At 38.0% G+C, this 22,438-nt stretch overlaps 1 protein-coding gene across 1 annotated transcript; it reads right to left on the reverse strand.

Moving 5' to 3' along the window:
- Window positions 1–11,896: 11,896 nt before the first annotated feature.
- Window positions 11,897–22,213, reverse strand: ufm1 (ubiquitin-fold modifier 1). The gene is made up of 6 exons (XM_044371272.1): window positions 22,106–22,213; window positions 21,948–22,004; window positions 19,155–19,212; window positions 16,943–16,982; window positions 15,158–15,190; window positions 11,897–12,827 (listed from the first exon to the last, which is right to left on the reverse strand). Coding segments are annotated over exons 1-6 (264 nt in total). The 5' UTR covers window positions 22,108–22,213; the 3' UTR covers window positions 11,897–12,753.
- Window positions 22,214–22,438: the final 225 nt, after the last annotated feature.

A 22,438-nucleotide genomic window follows, 5' to 3' on the forward strand; every position in this document is an offset into this window, starting at 1 on the left:
CTCTGAAAGGGAGTCTTCTGCATAATGGGTACCTTTACTTTTGATAGTAAAGTACATTTTACTGATAAATAAAAAAAAAAAGTACTTTCAGTTAAAATTTTGAATGCAGCACTTTTACTTGTAATGGGGTATTTTCACATTGTGCTATTAGTGCTTTTACTTCAAGGGTCTGACCATCTCTTCCACCACTTCCTCCTGCATCACACAGCTGTTACTCTGCTTTCAACACTCAACATCAATGAAAGGAGCAGGTCTCCTGTCACTCTCTGCTCTTTCCTCACTATCTCCATAACTGTGCAGAACCTGTTGCTTCTTGAGAAAAACCTAGACATAAAAGCAATAGCTCGACATGCAAAACCACTGATTTTACCTCACTTGCGGATCCAACCCTGCAATTACTTTTCGTCTGGGTCAGCTGAAAGTCTAATGGGAAACCCCTACATTGCACACACATTCACACAAGGACATACAAAATGCATACGGATCCACATCTGTTCTGTCTTTGTTCCCATATTACAGTCGTGAAAATGCAGGCATTCAGAGGACACACCAGGAGCTCTTCTTCTCCAAACAAGCATCTCAGTGCTGCTGCTGCTCTGTAATCATCAACACAATGACTGTGTGAGTTTACACAAAGTGCCATTCTGGTAAATGTTTACTGTCTGGTGAAACTGCCAGTTTGTTCCTGCGTCTCACACATTCATTTACATTACAGATGATAATGCTCCTGTTGGTTTTTGCCTTTCAATTAGAGGAGCAAGGTTATTATTATAAATTAGAGGAGAATTGGGTAAATATGGTTGCAGCAAGCTGTCTTCTTGTGTATCTCTTTCTAGATTAATTGCCATGGAAACTATGAGAAAAGAGAGACTTTTAAATGAATCAGTTTGCCACTTTCTGGCATCTGAAAAACACTTGACATTCATCCATTTATTTCAGGAATATCAGTTACATTCCTGAAATCCTTTGTTTCCCAGGTTGACATTCGCTGCCGGGACTTCTACGTTAAATACAGGAGAGGAGCCTATATTCTGAACTGTTAAGCATTAATGACTTGTTTACAGCGTGTGTGAAACTTTTTCTGGCTGGTTGGCTTTGTGACATGCCCCTTGCTGAGCGTATTCTCTCTATTTCATGTGATTTCACAGAGGTGATGAGTCTAATAAGGGACAAGCCTGCCACACTCCATCACACATCAGACAAAGCACTCAGCCCTCAGCCCTGCAGGCAGTGTCAATTTGCAGCAGTTGTTGTCAGCTCTTGTGGCTTGTTGGAGGTGAACATTGGTTGAAGTTTTTTTTCTTTTTTTCTCCTCGTTACTGTGAATTTTAATATGGACCAACAATGAATCTGAGAAGAGAAGAGAAGAGAAGAGAAGAGAAGAGAAGAGAAGAGAAGAGAAGAGAAGAGAAGAGAAGAGAAGAGAAGAGAAGAGAGAAATGTTTCTGAGCATATTTTCAAGATGTTCACTTTAATTGTATTCTACTTTGATATATATCTTTTGGAGCATAAGTACAGATAACAATAGAAGGCACAAAGAGAAGAACAAATTTAGCTGTTTATATTCCTGAGGCCATTACACATACAAGATGGGAAAAAGAAGAAACTACTTACTACATAGTTAGTTCCACTGTTGATGCAACTAAGGCTGTAGAAGTATCTTGTTGATCATTTTCCATATATAACCAAAAGATTTTAGTGGGGTAAGAAAAAAAGAGGAACACCTTCATTCCTCTGAATTTGAATGGGCCAAATCAATCATTCAAGTGCAGCCATGGTTGCTATCTAAATTATCAGGGAATGAAATTGTGATATTTTTTAATAGACTACTGCTCTCTGGTGGTGAAGAGTGGCAACAGCATTCCAGGAATAAGTTCATGAGTCAAGTGCTAGAGGTAAGTAAGTAAGTCAAATTGATTTGTAAAGCGCTTTTCATAAGTCACAGAGTGCTTTACAAGAGCATTAGACAACATACAACAGAAAAAACATAGAAGATTAAGTGACCACCCAAGCCACAGGTTTAAAAAGTACGAAACTAAAAAACATGACACACAATAAAAATACACAAAAATACATAAAATGCAGACCTAGTGCATACAGATTACCCAAAAGTCTGTCTAAACAGATGTGTCTAACTGCCTTTGAAAGAATCCACAGTATCAGCAGACCTTAATGGTGTGGGCAGAGAATTCCACGGTTTAGGTGCTACGGCCTCAAAAGCTCTTTAGGTAGGTGTGTGGGACAGACAGTAAATTTAGCTTATTTGACCTAAGAGAGCGAGCTGATGAGTGAGGGTGAAGTGCATCAGCCACCTATGCAGGAGCCTAACCGTGTAATGCTCTTTAAGTAAGAGTGAGAATTTTAAACTGGATCCTATACACAACAGGGAGCCAGTGAAGGGCTATAGGGGTATAGGGGTAATGTGAGACTGTCTATTTGATCTAGCGAGTAGTCTTGCAGCAGCATTCTGATTTACCTGCAGACGATCAAGGGCTGAGATACTAAGCGAGGTGAAGAAGACGTTGCAATAGTCAATACGAGATGAGATAAAGACATGTCTAAGCATCTCTAGCTCTGCATTTGAAACCACAGATCTCAGTTTGCTAAAGGTGATCAGGTGTGGACATTTTTCAACAGAAAAATTAGAATAATGCAACTGTGAGCTCAGCATCAGGATGCATCTTTTCATTGTCTCGGAACTATCAGGCATGATAGTGTTGTGTTAGAGCCTGGCTCAAAGCTGAGGATGGTACACAGAATCAACTTACTAAGGAAGACCATGGGGTTTTTTTTTGCATGTAGGGTATTAGAAAGATATAGTAGCACGCCGACGACCTAAGAGGATACTCAGCATCTATGTTCGACCTGCAAGCTTATTTCGGTCAGGATTTTCACTGACATTTGACATTAAGAAGGCGTCTATCTGCTCTGGGTTTTGTCCACCTCGCAGAAATAAATCTCACACAGAAGCTGTGTGAAAGCTCTCTAAAAGCAGATGTAAAAGAAAAGAGGGAGAGAGTTTTCGCCGCCTAGTAACAAAGTTTCAGCTGTCAGAACAGACAGTGCAGCTGGTTTGAAGGTTAAGGGCCCTCTGTATGACACCCTTTCCCTTTACTCATACACTTTTCTCTCCACTGTTCCAAGGAGCTGCTCCTTGTCCGCTAACACTTGCTGCACACACACTGCACACAGATTTCACTCACAAGCCTTGCCCTTCACAAATGCTCACTGACATTTAATATCAGCACACCAGTGAGATCTCTGTTACTGAGGGAAGACTGCTCAGGGCAATGGCTTTAATGCTTTTATCTTTCTCAGCAGTTATATTGGAGTGTGTCACAAACTCACCTGTGTGGAAGTTGTACCACTTGAGGTATACATGTAGTGAGGTGATCTTGCACCTGCAGTGTGAGAAGAGGAGTTTCTAAAACAAAGGTAAGATGTTATGCAATTAATAAAACCTGACACATGCATTAAACAATGTTGCTTAAAAGGTGCTTTAAAAATTTGATAATGATGACTGAAACCTTAAAACCACAAAAAAGCATAAGACATCAGCCCTACCCAACCTACAGAGGCAAAATTAACATAACTGGGGATGATGATGATTGAAAACAGAATTTAAAAGATAGCCTGATAATAGTGAAAAAGATTTACTGAATTAGTCATGTATATTGATAATCGCTGGTAATGAGCAAAGTGTTCGGAATATATTTCATTAAATTTGTTTCTGCAGTCTGATGCTGATGTTATTGCTACTTAAACAGTTTGAAGCTGTGCAGGTCCCAAAATGCACACCGTGTATAGGCTGTAGGTTACAGAAGATAGTAGTTTAGGCAACACTTTACTTTAAGTCCCCCTATTTATAATTTATATTATATATTTAGTATATAAACAATTATTAAATGGTTTATAAGACACTATAATTTAGCTCTAAGCAGCTATAAGGACATTTAAAGTGTTTATTAACATACAGAATTTGTCAACAATCATAACTTCTCCTACAAAGACATATTTATATGATTACGACTGTATTTTACTATATTGTAATTCATTATCTATTTATACACCAGCCTCCACTTATGGGCGCCCACAGGAGGAGTTATAGCTGTTGACAAATACATTAATAAACACTTATATCTTCTACATTATAGTGTGTTATAAACCATTAACTGTTTAGTTTGGTTTAGTTTGGATCCGATTTCCCGGTTCTTGGGAGACTCAAAATACATCAGCTCAAGGCCTCATAATGATGCCCAGGAGAAGCATTTCAATATCTTATTTAGCTATCAGTAGTAGTAGTAGTAGTAGTAGTAGTAGTAGTAGTAGGACAGAACAGTTGTAGTAATAGTAAAGAAGAATTTAGCATTATCCATTTTTTTCATGGCTGAATATAAAACTGTATCTCAAAATTATTTATTTGAAAATACCTGCTTCCTGTTGCACTCAAACCTCAACATACAAAAACAACAAAACAAGAACATAGAGAGTAGCTGTGAAGCTCAATCTCCCTGCGCTCTGAGTACAAACACACACACCCACAGCAGGCTATCACTGAGACAAAATGAGCTACTGTTGGAAAAAAAAAAGTAGACTAGCTATGAGACTTTGCTCTTTCTGTTTTGACCAATCTACATGGATATAGCACAAGCATGCTAAACTCAGCCTGTGGCTGTTGTGTCCTTAAAACACACTCTCCACGCGGTTTATTAACACTCTCACAAGCCCTTTATACACACTGGTGCAGAAAGTTGGTGCAGAGAGATAAGAGATAGAAAGAAAGAGGGTATTATAAAAGATTAGCTCTAGGACTGCCTCAACAGATTTAGGAGACCACTTAACCCAAAGGAGAAAAACTGTGTAATGAGGCAACTTTCAAATGCTTCTTAAACATGTACAATTTATTTTTTATAGTTACAAAACAGCACAGATTCTGTAAAATCACAGCACATTCTCAAATAAAATAAATGTATACTATTTGAATGTAATCTCATTTCCCATAGTGTATCATATCCCTCCAGCTCTCCTCTTTCTCCATTACAATATAAAGGTACAGGCTAAAGAAATGTGATAATATGACATACAGTATGTCTCATAAATGTTATTGTGGAAAAGTTTCTGCTTCTGAATCGAGGCTTATCAAAAAGTTTTAGGTGCATGTCGCCAAGGTGAGTTGTCCCATCACACTGAAAATAGATCTGCACACTTACAAAAAATAGACAAGGCTCTTCAAATGCAAAAAGATGGATTTACATCACATCTAAAAAGTGACACCATGTTGAAAATGTGAAAGTAAAGGGAACATTTTGACCACCTTCAGCTTACATGCCATTTTAGAGACATAAATAGGCTATCAGACAAAAAAGCAATGGCAAGGAAGGAAAACGAGGCAGAGGGTATTTTTCATGAATTCATCAACTGAGTAGGTCACCTTTCCAATTTGAAATAAATAGATCAATCTTTTGCATCTGAAGAGCCTTTTCTAGCTTTTTGCCAGTTTGTGCACCCTTTTGTGATGTGATAAATGATGTATTAAAAATGTTGATATGTTTACTATTCTTAAAAACAAACTGGTTGGATATTAAAGTCTACATCAATCACAAATTGACTTGCATCTGCAAAGTTAAATATCTTTAAAGTGTCAGATTTATATTAAAATATAAATAACTCAGCACCTTTACTTTCAAAAGACAACAGAAAAGGGAAACAATGTACACAGTTTGTATAAAAGTGTGCCCCACTGATCATTATAAAACCTGGGTTGGGGATGTATTTTCATATCTGATGAACCAAAAATTAGTGCAACTCCAGTTTAAAGCCTCATTATCTATCTAGCTTTAGTCTGAAGGATATCAGATACTCAGATCTATGATAAAGAAGGATTTTCTCTTTGTTGCAGAATTAGAGAAAATTGTAGCATGCCTAAATATTTACACCTCATTTAGACTAATTAGTTGGCATCCTGCAGAGGGAAAGACGCAGAAACATGAATCAAGTCAGTACAGCAATGTCAGCGCTCCTCCATGGGGAATTCTTGCAGCTGCCATACTAATTTTAAGACAGAAGGGGGCAGAATTAGGTCATTAATATAATTAATGATGTGGAGCCTCAAATGTCTTTAGTACATTTATGTTTCCCTGAGGTGTGATTCCACCTGGTTGTGTGTATGTTGTGATTGAGGTTCCAGTGCATGTGCTGCACCTGCTTGAATGACGGACAGTAGGTGATTTGTTAATTTTCAATGTGGGGATGGCCCAATGGGAGGGTTAGGGTTAGGGTTAAGATTATCATATAGGCCTAGCCTAATTCTTGATATTATAATTGCGATTATAATTTTGATTTAATAGAACTGCTATTAGGCTAAATACATATTTTGTGTAGGCCTATTCTTTTACTGGATGTGGATATTAAGCATTTTAATAATGCTTATTTTTCAAAACACACCATAGTTTTGATGGTATAAACTTTATCTTGAATTATGTAACTATAACAGCTGAGCACGGTCATGTGTAGGTTAATTTCCTCAGTAACATTATCTGCTCCACTCCCAGGTTACTCCAAATATCTGTAGTAAAAACTATATCTGTAGTCATGTCTCCCCTAAAATATTTTGTTACAGAGATGGCTTGGTCTGTATTTTCAGCAGCACAGACTCACAGAAATATTATAGAATTATTATAGGATTACTAAGGACAGCAGTGTGTCTCTATGATCCTCTTGCTCTTCTATGACTACATGTTGCTACTTCTCACTTTGATCATGAAGGTGACACTACTCTATAGAGTATATAGGCTACAATATAGTATAGAACTGAGTATTTATAGTATATAGTTTAGAAAAAATTATAGATCCAAGATGAAACTGACAGAAGGGCGGGACTGAGAGAAAAAGTTGCAATTAAAAATCTGTCTGCTTCTTCAGCACCATAGACGGCGCCATGGATTTATCAATACACAGCACAGTCAAGCCACTGATATTTCAGAGCAATGGTCAGGGTCATATATTCCTACTTGCACAAACCTCAGTCACATAAAAGATCAATGAGTCCGGCAGACTAAACAACCCCTCTGCCCCTGCACTCTCTCTGCAACTAGGTGATGGAGAGGGAGGGTGGCAGGTTAACAAGGGATGCATTTTGGTCATTCTGCTAACAAGGGGGATAGCACCCCCCTCACCCCACACTCAAATTGCCTACTGGTGACAGATGTGTGTGGATAAAGTGAAAATGAGCTGGATGGGCTGTCAGAAAAGGGCTGTTTCCATTCCCTGGTTCACCATTTCTTTATCTGGCTCACTGACCTGTGGCCACAGCGCTGGTCTTATCTACGCTTTGTCTGTGGAGGACCACCAGATCTCATTTTAGATTGGCTGTCTTTAATGGTAGGCCAAGGAGCATGGTCAACCTGTCAATTATGAAGCAGTGGGGGCACAAAAGATTGGGGAAAAGAAGACGGAGGATACCATGGGAAAACCCATTTTATTGCAAGTGGGTCTTGATTCCCCTGACTCACACACACACCCACACACCCACACACAGCCACACACACACACACACAGCCTCATGCACAGACACTAGGATCATACTGATCTGACATCCCTTTGTCAGCATCATGTCCCCTTTTTCTCTGCATGTCTGCAATCTTCAAATGAAGCAACTATAAACACTGCTGAAGGCTTCAAACCATTCACCAGCTCGGGTCATGAGCTGTGTATGGATCGAGTTTGATAGCAAGACAAATCAATCAATGTGACAAGTTTGCTCTTTGTGAATTTTGTTCAGTCTTGTTAAAATTTAAAATCCTAGCAGTGGATTAGTAAATCACTTGAAAATTTCCTATTGTATCATTAATCAGCCATAGTTTTTTTAAACATACCATTTTAAAACAGACTCAGAGCACATGGCAACTAAAACTCAAGATGTACTCTGTCAATCAAAGCCTCATATGAAGCAACAGGTGGCATAGTGGTTTAAACTACAATAACAGAACAGAGCAGGTGTTGTATTGTTTCTGTAATTGTGTGATTGCTGCACCTGCAATCGCACAATAAACAATCACAAACAGTGCAAAAAAAAAATGCATAAACAGTGCAAATTGTTATGTGAGGTAGATTAGGCAATAGAACAATATAAAAAGGAATACTCAGCAAAAGCCTGTGCTTTGAATAGCCCTCACCCACCGTAAGCTTGTAGGAAACATAATGAGCATATGGATGGACAATACAGAAGTGGATCGTGCTTTTTGAAGTTTATATGGAAATTGGATGACCACTACCTGGATAGAAGGACAAACTTTACAGTCGTTGTTTTGTGTAAAACATACATTCTAAAGCTGGGAAGCGCTAAATAGTTATAGCGGAGCTCTCTGCATAGAAATACAAGACTAAAGAGTAGGAACGCAACAGTCATTTTTCACACAATTTTACCTTTATGTTTCCCACAGGTCCCTTCTGCATATTTTCCTGACTTTTAATGGTTCAGCAGCTCCAGTCCAGTGAAATATGTTTGAAGCAGCCAGTCATAGACATTTGCTATTTAGGCTACAAAAACAATCTTGAATGTAAAATGTAAAAGTTTCATCAAAAGTCTTCCACTGATTTTTTTATAACACAATCACTGATCTTTTTTGTTGAGCTGGCAATATACAGATATTTAACTTGCATTTCTTCTTGCAGGATCAAGAAACACCTGCAGATCCAAAAGTGTCTTCTTCCCTTCAACCGATATTGCAAGTCCAGTAGCAGAAAACTGTTTTTATTTGTGATCCAGTCCTTTATAGGCATGTGCAAAATGCATCAAAACTGCCTCAGCCTAATGAGTATGAGTTCCAAGTTATGTGAATATGATGAGCAGAGCATATACAGCTAACACACTTTGCATTACACTGTAACCAGCTAAACCGTTAGCAATGATGGCTTCGTTGTGCCTCCCCTTGGCTAGCGACACCAAACAAACCTAGTCTTGTGTTCGATACCCAAAATTTTTATGTTTTTTCGGTCTGGTAGTCCTACAAACAGTGATAATACCCGAGGCAAGTTTTATGACCAAATCCAACTTTTTTTCTGATCACACTGACAGCTAAGTTACCACAGCTTCCATAAAATAAAACTTCAGGCTACTAGCTGAGCTGATTATGTTAGTCAGTTTAAAAAGTTGGCTCACCCACGAGAGATGTCAGATTAAACTAGGAAATAAACACTGAATCTAAATGATTTAGATGTGTCACACACACATGGGTTAGGGTTTTTATGTTTAAAACATTACAGATAAATAATAACATGTAATGTTTTTATCTTTTTTCTTCTCTTTTTTTTTGAAGGGAATTTTTAGATATACAGTATATCTGTATCCTTTCTGTTGTTGTTGCACTGCTGTGGGCTGGGAGGAACAGTATTTAGTTTTTTGTGAATGCAAATACACAAGAAAATGACAATAAACTAAAATCTTGAGGATCTGTTCCACAGTAGACCCAGCAGACTGTATAGTTTGTCTTTCTAGAGACCGCCTGAAAAGAGGTCTCCTTGCTGAAGCCTGGAATGGTGCTGCTGCTGATACTGTGGTGGATCGGAAGACGTTCTCCTCTGGTGTGAATCCCAGTCAGGACTTCATCCAGGCGACACTGTGAGGTCTATCTGAGCAGCAATTCATCCTGCAGCCGGCTCATTCAGGACAGAGAGCTCAACCTGAAATGTGATTATGAAGCATTTTTCTACCTCAGTGCTCATAAAGATTAAACTGCAGCACCCGTTTTGTGTGAAAGTGTGAAATTTTAATTTCATGCCTAAAAGAGCGCAAAATCAGATGGTGTGATGAAATGAGCTGATTTCTCACTTTTTAAATTAAATTAATTCATGTTATCTTTCTTCTTGTACTTAGTCAGCATGTAAAAATGTAAAGTATTTATTAGGAATTAAGGACTGGCATACACTGATGGATTTGCAGTCTTTAATAGTGCAAACAGTACAACACGTTCCAACACTACTGTGACTTAATAAGAGTCAAAATGGACAAAGACGTAAGGCGAATACATATATAACCCATAATAGGTGTATAATTGTCATTGGATATTTGGTTAAACAGGATTTTGCTAAGTGCCACACGCTGTGTGCTACAATCACATCAGAAACAAAAAACACAAATTTTTAAAGTGACAAAAATCAAGTACAAAAAGCACAAATAACTGCATCCATTAAGTACAATCACTTAGAAGAAACACAACATAATTCAGTTCTTCATTTAAGCCAAAAGGCTAACCTGTGTTGACCTAAAATGCCTCTCTGCAGAGCAGTGAGTTGACTTGATGTCATTGCCTGAAGGAGAGGGAGCGATTTTTTGTTCTACAGAATTTAAACAATGCAGGAGAGCCACGAGAGTCTATGCATAATGCCGTGCAATAGCATAATCCATGTTTTGTGTGTGTTTTGTATTCAGATATTTGAATCTTTAAAGGCATTTTTGTTTGACAAACATGAACCCAGCCACAGGGATATTTCAACATGCAGACAATGTTGTGTACTGCTGCTGTTTATTAAGGATTTTATGATGTATTTTTTAACAGTATGTCGATGTGTAAAGTATTTGCACTACAATGAGTTGGAGCTTTGTGGACTGTGGCCACAGCAGAAAAAGGTTGATTTGGCAACAAGGAGACAGTGTTAGGTGGATTACTAGTGTCAGAATGAACAAATCTTGCCTCTCAGATTACAGTAACGTTTAAGAGTGATCAGGGGAGGCACTGAGCTGATATCATTTAGAGATGGATCACTTTTGAGTGAATTTCAATATTTTAAGATTATGTTTTTGAACCTTCCAGCTAAAGAATATTCAGTGGACAAGAAGTCATTCCCTATCAGTGTGCAGGGATCTCTAAAACCCCTTTGCTGGAAACACATTTCAACAGCTTTAATTTTAGACTCCATAACAGTGCTAGTTTCTGCACAGTCTCAGTGATTGGCCAGTTGGAATATAGCAAATGAGCTGTTTTGGATGATTACTCTCAGCTTTTAAGTGTGTTTCTGCTTAAGGGTTTGTGATGGTATTCTTAACTATAAAATAGCCTAAATATGCTAGCTTGAAAACAACCATCCACGAAGGAAAAAAAAAAACATTTGGCAAAAAACTGCAGTAATATATAGCATTTTTTGAGCACCAAGGCCAAGACTGCAACAGATCTTCAGTGTCCAGGGTACTCTGTGGTCTTTTCCCATCTCAGAATTAAATTTCTGGTGAATGTGCCCAGCAGTGACTTTAATTAAAATAAATGAGAAAATCCATTTGTGATGCCCCTCCTGCCATCCCCCTTCACCCCATCGGAGTCTGCATCCTAATGGATGGTGAGACACAACTGTGTGCTTTTTCTTGTGTATTATAGTATGCGTGCTTCATTATTTTCTCATGCATATTCTTTCTTTACCGAGTGTGTATTGTTTGGTTTTTCCAACATGAAGTAAGAGAACCAATTCGGAAACAAATGATTCAGACCTTCTCAGATGATAATGACGAATGTGAAGGAGATAATAAACTGATTCTCCTCATTAATCAGTCAGAGAAATGATAAGGCAAATTTCAGAGCAAGCTTTACCTATTAGTCATGATGCCATTTTTTGGATAGGAACAGTCTGGAGACTTCAAATAAAAGGCACATTTTCAATCCACAGATTGCCTGCAGCTAAAGAAAACACAATGAAAAGACTGCAATCAAATAATTTATTTCCCAGATGAAAACCAGAGTTATTGGGGTTGGATGAACCTCACCTCAGTGATAGCTATTGTGACACATTCTGAGGCTCCTGCTTTTTAATCAAAGCTTTTTGGATGTCTGTCTTGTTTTCTCACCGCCTGCTCCTGATCTCCTGACTAACCTAGCACTGCATGTTAAAACATTTAGATTACTCAGTGTAATCTTTTTTTATATTTATTGTCTTCAGATGGGTAGTAATACATGGTTTAGAATACAGATGCAAGGAATTTGGGTGAGCACAAACTGACATTAAAATACAACCTGACAGAGGGCAGCAAAGATCCATGTGCCTGCACAGTTTGACACATGAACAATCACGTTTCATCACGTTATCCTAAACATTCTTATCTGTAGGTACAGTATGTTCCTCTAGTTATGGAAGCTGGTCCATGATATAAGTTCAGTACAGATCCATAGTTCAGTTATCATGTATGAAGAATACTTGTCTGACAACAGGTGCCTGACATAAAAAAAAAAAGAGTATTTAATATGAACAGACAATTTACCTGCATCTATAGCCACTTAATAAAACAATAATGGTCCTTAAAAGCTTGTATCACATTTTTAAAAAAATGACCATATTCACAATGCTAATTAAGACAAAAGTAAACACTTCGAAACAGGCATGTGTCATTGAGAGTTATACTGTTTATTGTCATTTACAAAGATACAAAAGCTAGAACTGTTTGTGATGTTAAGCTAGTCTTGGGTTGCAGCTGCTGTATTTGTGAATATTAATTACTCAGTATCTCTATTATTATTGATGTCACTCCAATTGTTTGATACAACTATACTACAGGGAAAAAAAAAAAAAAAAAACCTTGACTGAAAATGAAGAAGCAGGGTGCATGCAGTTGTGTGTGCATGTCATCATCTGTTTAAATATATATACTCTGTCACTGTCAGTTGTGGGCCAGAGAATAAATATGACACACGCCAGGGTGTTTCCTGGGTCTCAAGTGTTATGTGAATTCTGCTGGGTGAGTCATTATGCCGTCAACAAGGAAAAGCAGCATCAGTCTCCTTGTCCTCCCACTCTGTCTCTGGGAATGATGCGAAGCTCTGAGCCGTGTTTAAGAAACACGTTCCCTGCAACACAGCACAGAGCCCCATAAAGATGACAGTTTATAATCGGTGCTCTTTAATAGGACGTTTTACAGTCAGTAAAGCTCATACACTGCAAACAACATTGCCAGCTGGAAGAGAAACTTGGACTTGTTTTCTTAAAAGAAACAAAATATATAGTATAACTGTATCTGATTAGCTAGAAAATGCTATCTCTAAATCTAAATCATAGATTCATTTACAAAGTTGCACAGGTTGGGTAGTTACTCAGATATTTGCACTAACTGTAAAGATGAAAGGTTAATTTCTTGATGCCTAATTTTAAGATCATTTGTCCTTATAGCCACATCACATGAGTTTTATTGAGCCCACATACAGAAAGTTCATCTGAATAATTTATAATTTTTCATTATGGACTCACAGATAGAGTCATTCATTCATTCAACCAGTCTTCAAGCTGAGATCACATAATTTCTAAAACCATTAGTGTAAGTGCACTGTAGTTATGGCGGAGAAAAAAAAAGATGATATTGGTCTTATAAAGATGTGTGAAGAAAAAGAGGTGGTAAAATTACATCCGATCGATTTCTAGCGTGTACTCAATCCTGTGAACATGAAGCAGAAAGGCTGCAGTGGGTGAAAAAAAAGACAATCTGACAGAGGTGTCTGAACTGCGGCTATTCTTGGCAGCACAAAGCATGAATGTTACGCAGATAAACAGCTGCTGTGAATGCCCACCAAATGTTCCTTTCTATGATATTGCCCTCTTGTCAAAGCAGACATTGCCTTATCCTGCTCTATGCAGAAAACCCAGTCATCCATAACCTTTGTTGAGAATAATGACTTACATAAAGAGAGGTGGGCTACACGTTAAGTATGAACCTCAGGGAAACACCAAGGAGGCTGACTCAGTGCTTCACCAGGGCTCTGCAATAATGTGGGAATCTGAAGTCAAGTGAATTCTGACTAAACAGCCTGGTGCCTGTAACTGGCCTCCGGTCGGAGGTCAGTTTTTAATTTAACATTAAGTACTGCTTTCTTCAGGCACTGCATCTATATTCATGAATCACTAAAACACCATTTATATGAAAGAAACTGTTCAAACACAGACACCTCAGTTAAGTTAGGCGGATCTAAGTAACTCAGGCTTATTTTTAGGGAATTCAGTTCCACTAAGCAGGTTTAATTAAAGTCAAGTTACCAGGGAAACACATCATTTCAGACGGGGCTTATATGGGTTTGCCTTAACTTCAACGCCACTGTGCACCAGCCACTTAATTTCACCACACTTCTCAACTTATCATTCATCCAAATATAATCAGTTCCTTTTAAGCCAATGCCGTGCAGGGTGTAATATTTTAAAATCAGATGCAGTTCTGAACACACTCAACGGCAATATGGTGACATAACCTTGCGCTACAGTGCAATACTACATCACCTTTGGGTTGGGGAAAGATTGGGCATAGTTACTCTACAAATAAGGATTTTCAACAACTCCTTTTCAGAGAAACATCATGAGTCATGAGTCTTCCCTGCCCTTCTAAGAAGATTATTTCTGGCATTTCAACTTAGACAATTAAGGGTGTAGAGAGAGAAAAGATGAGAGACAGGTGACATGTGGCAACAGTCATGAGGCAGAGTCTTATTCAGGATGTCACAGTTACAAGCCTGAGCAGACAAGACGAAATCCTTTAAGTGGTTTTCACTTCTTCCCATCTCAGAGTCAGTGATCTGCAATATTTTGCCAAGCTGATATGGTTGATAGTTTTCATTATTTAATGGTTCTTCTGTATGTATCACACACATCTGAACCGATGATCCCTGCTTGACATTTCGGCCTGTCTTTTACATCCATGAATACCACTTTAACCTGATTTTTCAAAACCCAAATTGAATAACCATTATTATATTAGCTGGAACTGCTTGATCCTTTATCGATTTGTTTTGTTACCTCAAGTAAGGCTTTTCATTGAGCTTTATATTCGTTAGTTGTCTTTGTGGAACCACCAACAGAAGTCGCTGCCTCTGGGTGCTTTATCAAGCTAATCTTTTAGAATATCAAACACAATGCCACCAGCATTACCAAAGTGCATTATGAAACACGCTTTATTCAAGTTTGGTATTAATGCTATGATGAAAGCACACTGACAAGAGGCAAAGCGCTTAAAATAAAGCCCAGAGGTTGATTATGCTTCTAAGAACCTTATTACAATAGAATGAAAAGAAAAACATCTTACACCATCTAGAGTAGTTTTTGTGGAGATATAATACCAAAATGTTAGTTATCTTTGGAGAAAAGTAGCTTTTCAAAGATTATCTAAAGGCACAGGCTCCAAAACAACATCAGAACTCACCTGCTGTCTGGGCAGGGTTGATTCCTATTCCATCTGCAGGACAACAATGAAAGGCAAAAAAAGAAACAAAATGTAAACCAAGAAGACTATCAATGCAAATGAGTAGCACAGAAATGAGATAATTTACATTGTTGCCAGTTCACCCGTAATGATGTTGCACTAGGCAATAACAATGAGAGCGTGTCTCCGCAGCATGCAATTCTATCCGGAATAATAACAGAGCAGTCATTAATTCTGCACTGCTAAACTGAAAGTCATATTAGACATGGCAGTTATATCTCAGCCATTTTGACCCAAATTTCATTCCAACGCTATTTGGCAACTCTTACATGTCCAGTACTTCCAAACAACTGCCTAAAAGTATCATCTCTATATGACTGAGCTACCTTGTATCATGTATTTGAATGTTTGATTGTGAATTTTCTCTTAATTTCTTTTTCTAAACTGCTTAAAACTGACAGTACAGAGCAGTGGTAAACAAAAACATCATCGGTTTTAATGCGACTGTCACAGCGCAGATTAATTTGTTGGGAAACAACAAATAAGCCGACAATTTTCCTTCAAACAGCCACAGAGACAGTTGAATTTGTTCCAGTGATTACTATCTGTGTGGTTACATGTGTTCTGTACCTTAATGAATCCAGCTGAATATTTTTTTTTCATGTTGCAGGCTCAGGTTATTTTAGACATGCATCTGTTGGGTAGTTGGTAGAAACCGATTCTGCAACTCCAAACGGCTTGAATGCAGCTTAATTTTAGCGCCAATGCTTAATTGGCAATTCAAACATCTAACAATCTTTAGATACTATTTCTGTTCTATCAAGGCTCTAATTAGCTAGTTTACTCATCTCTAATATGGAAAAGAAAAACAACTCAAGGAGCCGAGATAAGTGGCAGATCAGTAAGGTCACAGATTACTTAATGCCCCTTAAAAGCAGACTTAGTAGCTGAAACAGGCTGCCATTACTTGCAGTCAATGTAAGTAATGACCACACGATCCTGCTTGTACTCTGTGACTTCAAAATTGCAGCACCCTGTAGAAGTTTGCAGTGAAAGATGCATTGCAATTTGTTTTTTTTCTCCATTGAATCCTTTTAGGAGATGGACTCAAATTACATCAGTAAGTTCACCTTGCAGTTCATGTAGTGCTTGTGCACTGTGACGGATATTATGCCCTAAAACGTCTTTGAGACTGTATTGAAAGAGCCTGATATCTGAAGATTTTGCAGTGAAAAACCTTTCTGACAACCTTGTGGAAAGTTTATGTCAAGGAAACTTTTTAGTTTTTTTCTCAAATCTATGAAAAAAGGGGCAAAATAGCTTTTTTTTGTTTCCTCCAGGCCAAATATACTGTATTTTATAAATTTCTGCAGTTACTTCCATATATTTCAGACATACTGTAGCTCATTTTGACTTTCAGGACACAGTTATGCAAAAAGGAAGAGGACTATATTTTAAAGTGATAGTTTATAGGCTTGCTGGAAGATCTTTCAGTGATTACTATGATTATTATCTGACTTCAGTATTTCATTCTTTATTTCCAGCATCACACTGCAGTTCAAAGATTGCAGTGAGCGGCCCCTGACTTTATTCAAACTCTCCCAAAAATCACATACTTTCCCTCCCAGCTTGCTGTTGAAGTTTCCAAACAAATTAGACTCTCTCTGAAGAAAGATGGTTTTCTTTTAACTGTCACACTTGTAAACATGTCACTTTTGCACTTGCAGTAGCTTGTTAAAGAGACAAAGAAAAATGCTTAGTCAAAAGACTTTTCCCCAGACTCACCATTTGTTATAATTGCGCTGGTTGCTGATGGCACTTTGAACTGTTGAAGAAAATGAAGCAGAGAAAAATGATCAAACTCAAATCCCCATTAGTGAAACTTTACAAAAGAAGCAACCATTTAAGTTTTTCAGGGATTTCAGCAGCACTAAAATATTTTGGTTAGCCTAAATAAATCAGGGACATGTTGCTACCCAATTACATTTGGCCTGAAGACAGTGTGAATAAATCATCAAGAAAAAATAACTTTATCCACTGAGTCAGCACACTTCAAGTATATATGTGTGATTCTAAGACTTTATGACAACTTCAAAACAGGAGCTGCAGTTACGGGCGTCTTCGGAAACAAACTTGGCGAAACCAGCAAAAAGAGAATGCTGTGTAGTGTGTTTTGTTTTCAGTCTTTTTTGTCTGCCAACTTTTACGCTTGTCAGACACGTGTGTTTGTCTTTTCACACAGATTCAAGCCCGTACGCCTGCACTTACACACAAACACACACACACTCATACAAACAGTTATGAGAGCGCCTGAGGGAAAGATAGCCACGCTTGAATTTCTGGAAGAAAATCACTCAGCATGGTCACAATACATGTCCTACTTCTGTGTTAGACAGAAGGGGGATGTGGGCTGGTGGGATTTGCAGTGAGAGGATGGAGGGAGCAGTCTGTCACTGGGGAGATAAGGTTGAACTGAACTGCTGCTCACCAAACTACTGCCAGGTAGTGCAAGCAACTCAAATAAAGTTAAAAAGTTTAGATCAGGAATGAATGGATGTTGATGGAGTTTTGTTAGATATAGAATAGGATTGGTGGATAAAATATAACTTATAAACTGACTTTGAATTATTCCCCGTTTGTTAATTATTAAATTCTTTTTTCTTTTCTATCTTTTGGGAAAGAAGAAGTTTTTGTCATGTGTAAACTCATCTTGGCATTTCTCTCTCTTTCTCTGTTTATTTTGAGCTGCTGCAGCTCAAAATAAAAACTGGCACTGGCTAATCTTAATTCTCAATTCTCACTTAATTCTACAAACCACTTTGGCAAGAGAGACTTTAACAAATTAACAGTATCCCCACACTGATTATGTGTAAAAGAGTCTACTTTCAAACGCTTTTCCTTTTTAAGAAATGATATACATGATCCAACTCAGTGGGCTATCTCTGTCGGCTTCAAGGAGCAGCCAAGACTAATTTGTGTATGGTCTAGGAGTATGGAGGTTTGTAACAGAAGCAAATTACCACCCTTTCTACACATAGTGAAAGCAGCACATCAGCAGCAGTTCAGCCACAGAACTGCTGTGTCGTCACCAGTGTTTTGTTAGTGCTGCTCAGAGCCCGACACACGATATTTCTAGTTGTAGACTTGAAGCCATAGAAGAGGATTTGGGGTCAAGGTTATGTCCATAAAGCATTAGTGTAGGCAGCTGTATTGATTCAATAAATGCATATATTTTCTGTTAGACACATGAGACGGACGACTGAAAAATGAAACATGTCCTGTGTCTGTAACACTTATAACAGCAAGACTTCATTTCACTTTAGTAAAGGTTGTTGATAACAGATATCCCTAATTAGCAAACTTCAAACATGAAAAGGGAATCAAAGAAGAAGAAAAACGCTCCCAAACGCTATTGATTTCTGAATGAATGGTTATTTGGTGTTATTTTTGGCATTTAAAAAAAATATTTTTGGCCTGGCGGGGGTTTTCGTTGGCCTGGCAGCCCGCCAGGCGTGTACTATTATAGGGGAAACACTAGAGTACTTCATTCCATACCTTTTTTTTTCTACTTCATTTGATACTCATCATGTGGATGGAAGCATTCAGTTGTGTAAAATGCCACCACTCCTCCCCATCCAAATGATTTTCACACAAATACATTTTGAAAGTGTTCAATGATTTGAAATATTTACTAAATAACTGCACAAAACTGTACTATGAAGTAGCTATTATTACCACAGACTGTATGGATTGTAGCTGCTGCGGTAGTTGGCCAATCACATTGTATTAAATTGAAGAATGCTTGCGGTGATTGGCTGCGAGCAAAACCATATAAATAGTCTTTTTTTTTCTAGATCTGGGTACAAAAAGGATTGAATGCAGGTATAGTTTGACTGGAGGAGTGTTGATACTACTTCATACTGGGTTATTTCAGTCGATACCTAGTGCCGTCCCACTATATTAAAGAGTTGGACTAACAAACAAACAGTAATCTTACCTCCTCAGCTGCAAACTTCAAAACTGCTGTGAACGGTGTGCTCTCTGGAACACTTAGTCTGTGGGAAAACAATAAATCAAACAGGATTTTTAAAATGCCATAAAATTCCAGCCTTAATTTCACTACCTGTGTATTACTATTTACTTTTCAAAGCAGGATTGCCACATGCTTTGATATCATCTCTCAAGAGATTGACCTGAGTTTCGACCATCAAGTAGACGGGCTGCTTTACTGTTTTAAAGCCCTAACAGCTCCGGAGGTGCAATACTGTAGATGACTATTTATTCTGACTTCCATGGAAAGGAGGAGAACAAAAGGAGCATTTCCTTACAGGGCTCAATTGAGTGTAACATTACTTTTGTCAGAGTCATTTCAGTCAGAGAACATAAGACCATTTATGGTGCAAATGGTTATACGCTTTCAGTTGGATGCTTCTCCAATGAATCCAACAGTACAGTTTTCAGCAGGGAGTTGAAACCCTCCCCAAGGGCTATAAAAAATAGAAACCAACATATTTTGCTGCGATACATGAGTAGCTGATGTGGTGAAGGGCAAAATCAATCGACACAGTCAGTACAGCAGCAAGTAGCTGAGAGAGGAGAAAGGCATAAGCTGCAGCTTCTGCATTATGACTGAGAGAAAGCTTGTCAGATTATAAAGACCACCACGCTGCCCTAACTGTGTGTGATTAGAGATTGTTTGAATGTGATTAATGTTGATAAAAGTGGGATGAATATAGCTACTAATAGTGTTCTTGAATTCAGTCCACTAACAGAACTAATGTAATGCTTCATTTACTATCATTATCCCTCTATTCATGCTAATACTCTAACAGCTTCAGCAGGGCTTTGTCCAACGTCATTAGAGAATCAACTCCTGGTCAAATGCTTAAAAAAGCAGCAGTAGACAGATCCCTGCAAAAATGTGATATTTTACTGAAGTCACAGTGGCTTCGGGAACAGTACGATGAATTGTTCAGTCGCTCATAAAAGATTAAGTTCAAGAGGCACTTCTGTTAATGAATGACTTGCCAGTTAATTTCTAAATTGTTGGATTTTGAAAAGAAAGTTTTAGGCTAATGCGACAGTCTCTTCACACTGTACAAAAGGTTATAATTAGATAGGGACTCCACTTCCTAGGATGATATACGGTACACACTGCTCTAGCTAGAAGTGAATAGTAAGAAAATCAACTACTTAAGCAATTCTTTTTATGAACTTTATAAGTAAAATCACTTGGAATACAGTTGAAGCTATCAAAAATGTAATTTTATCTAACAGTAAGTGGAGCCTTAAAGTCCCCCTACACTTAAAAATGTCTTCTTTAGAGATGGAGCGATTGCAATTTTCTTGGCCGATTCCGATTTTTTAAATGTCTGACCTGCCGATTCCGATTTTTGCCAATTTTCTGTCTTTATAAGAATTTAATAAGAATTTAATGAGAAAAAAAGAACTATAACTGACAGGATGCACAAACATTTTTGTAACTTTTCTTTAATTAAATATTGAAATTCAATTGTATGTTAATTAACTATTTAAATAACTTACATTTTTCCTCTTGAAATTGGGCATGTTCACCAGGGTGATGATTTTTCAAGTGTCTGATTAAGTTAGTTGTTCCACATGTTTTCAAAGTTGTTCTCCCACAGCTTATTTGGACTTAAAGGTTTTACAAAAACTTTGTGTCTTCACTCACGCTGAAGAACTTCCACACCAACAACATGTTGTGTGTGTGTGGCTGTACTGTCTGTGCTGCAGCTGCTGTTGGATACATGAGGCTCATCAAGGCCAGTCACCGGTCATGGCCGATTAGCTGAAAACCGGCTGATTTCAATCAATGGCCCATCGATCGGTGCATCTAGTCTTGTTCATTATTACCTCACTAGAAGGCTGTTTTCACATTCATTTGCTGAAGTGGGAAAGTTGCTCTGTGCTCACCTTAAATCTAAGTTTAATACTTGTATGTATGAGTATGATTTGCAACATCACGACTAACTTGGAAACAAATTGTGGTCCAGTATGGAACTGCAATGTGCCACGGAGACACTAGTGCACATATGGTACACTATTAATACACAATTTCTGAAGTGAAAAATACTTGCACATTATAGATTCTGGAGACCTCAATAAATGAGAGGGAGTATATGTAATTTGTATATTTTTTAACAATGTTATTTAACTTTTGAGTGGAAAACCATATGCCTTTGCTTATCCATACTCAGATTATGACTCTCCATTCAGTTTACTGCTGCCAGTGTTTTTGAACACCAGTATGGTGTCACCAAACACTGTGCTGCTCAGTCTGTCTAGCAGGGTACATGTACAAGGTGCACAGTAAATTTAGCAATGCCTGTGATTTTTCTCCCTTTGTGGTTGTGGTTGTGGTTTTGTCACAGGTCACAAAGTTGACACACAGATAAATAAGCTCATTATTTTCATTGATGACACCCCTTAAGAGGAGATGGTTGGCTGTCAGGCCAATTTCGTTTCAGTAGAACTCACAAAACGCTGCAAAACTAACTTCATATATAAAATGTCTAAAGCAGAAGTTAATTGGAGTCAGTACTGTTAGCTGGTGCTTTCGGTGCCACCATGGGAAACAGTTTTAGACTGACAGATGTTATGTCAATGACCACATTCATGTAGCTCAAGTTAAACACATCATCTCATGTTTCCACAACAGCGTCAAACACTGAACCCTGCCGTATTGTTCAGGTAAAATCAGTGTTATAGATAAGTTAAAATACCCAACATAGAGTCAGTGCTGTGATTGCTGAGCTGTCAGTGCACTCACACTTTGTACGGCAGCCGGGGGTCCGACGTCAGGGTGATTTTAAACGTTACTTTAGACCTAGTGAAGAAGACGAAGGACCGTTATTAGCACCTTGATGCTAAATAATAAACATGAAATGTTTTCAAGTAAAAATGACACAAAACAAAGCAGAAACTCACATCTTTTGGGCGAGGCGACTCCGTTCACGATCTGTTTATACACACCCGGAAGTCCGAAGGACCCATACATACACGTCATCCCTTCAGTTCTGATTTTGATACATATCTGTGTATATTAATATTTTTAGCGGGGTTTTATTATTTTTTCGAAATGCATATTTTTTCATTAAAACATCGTGGGTAGTGTCAAAAAATGAAGGTACAGTTTGTACTAATAACTGACAGGCATTTACCCGAGCGACTACCGTTTGCCGTAAATGACAACAGTAGGGCGCACTAAAATTTTCTTGGCACCCAAACATCCTTGGGCACTCCTCCTAGGTAAATTTTTTT

The sequence above is a fragment of the Thunnus albacares genome, chromosome 13 (assembly GCF_914725855.1).
Source record: "Thunnus albacares chromosome 13, fThuAlb1.1, whole genome shotgun sequence".
Lineage (NCBI taxonomy): Eukaryota > Metazoa > Chordata > Actinopteri > Scombriformes > Scombridae > Thunnus > Thunnus albacares.

Coding starts and splice junctions, on each gene's coding strand:
- ufm1 (XM_044371272.1), bottom strand. Junction 19,213..21,947: donor CCCCGGCTGCCGTACAAAGT/GTGAGTGCACTG, acceptor GTTTTCCCACAG/ACTAAGTGTTCCAGAGAGCA. Junction 16,983..19,154: donor TGAAGTTTGCAGCTGAGGAG/GTAAGATTACTG, acceptor TTTCTTCAACAG/TTCAAAGTGCCATCAGCAAC.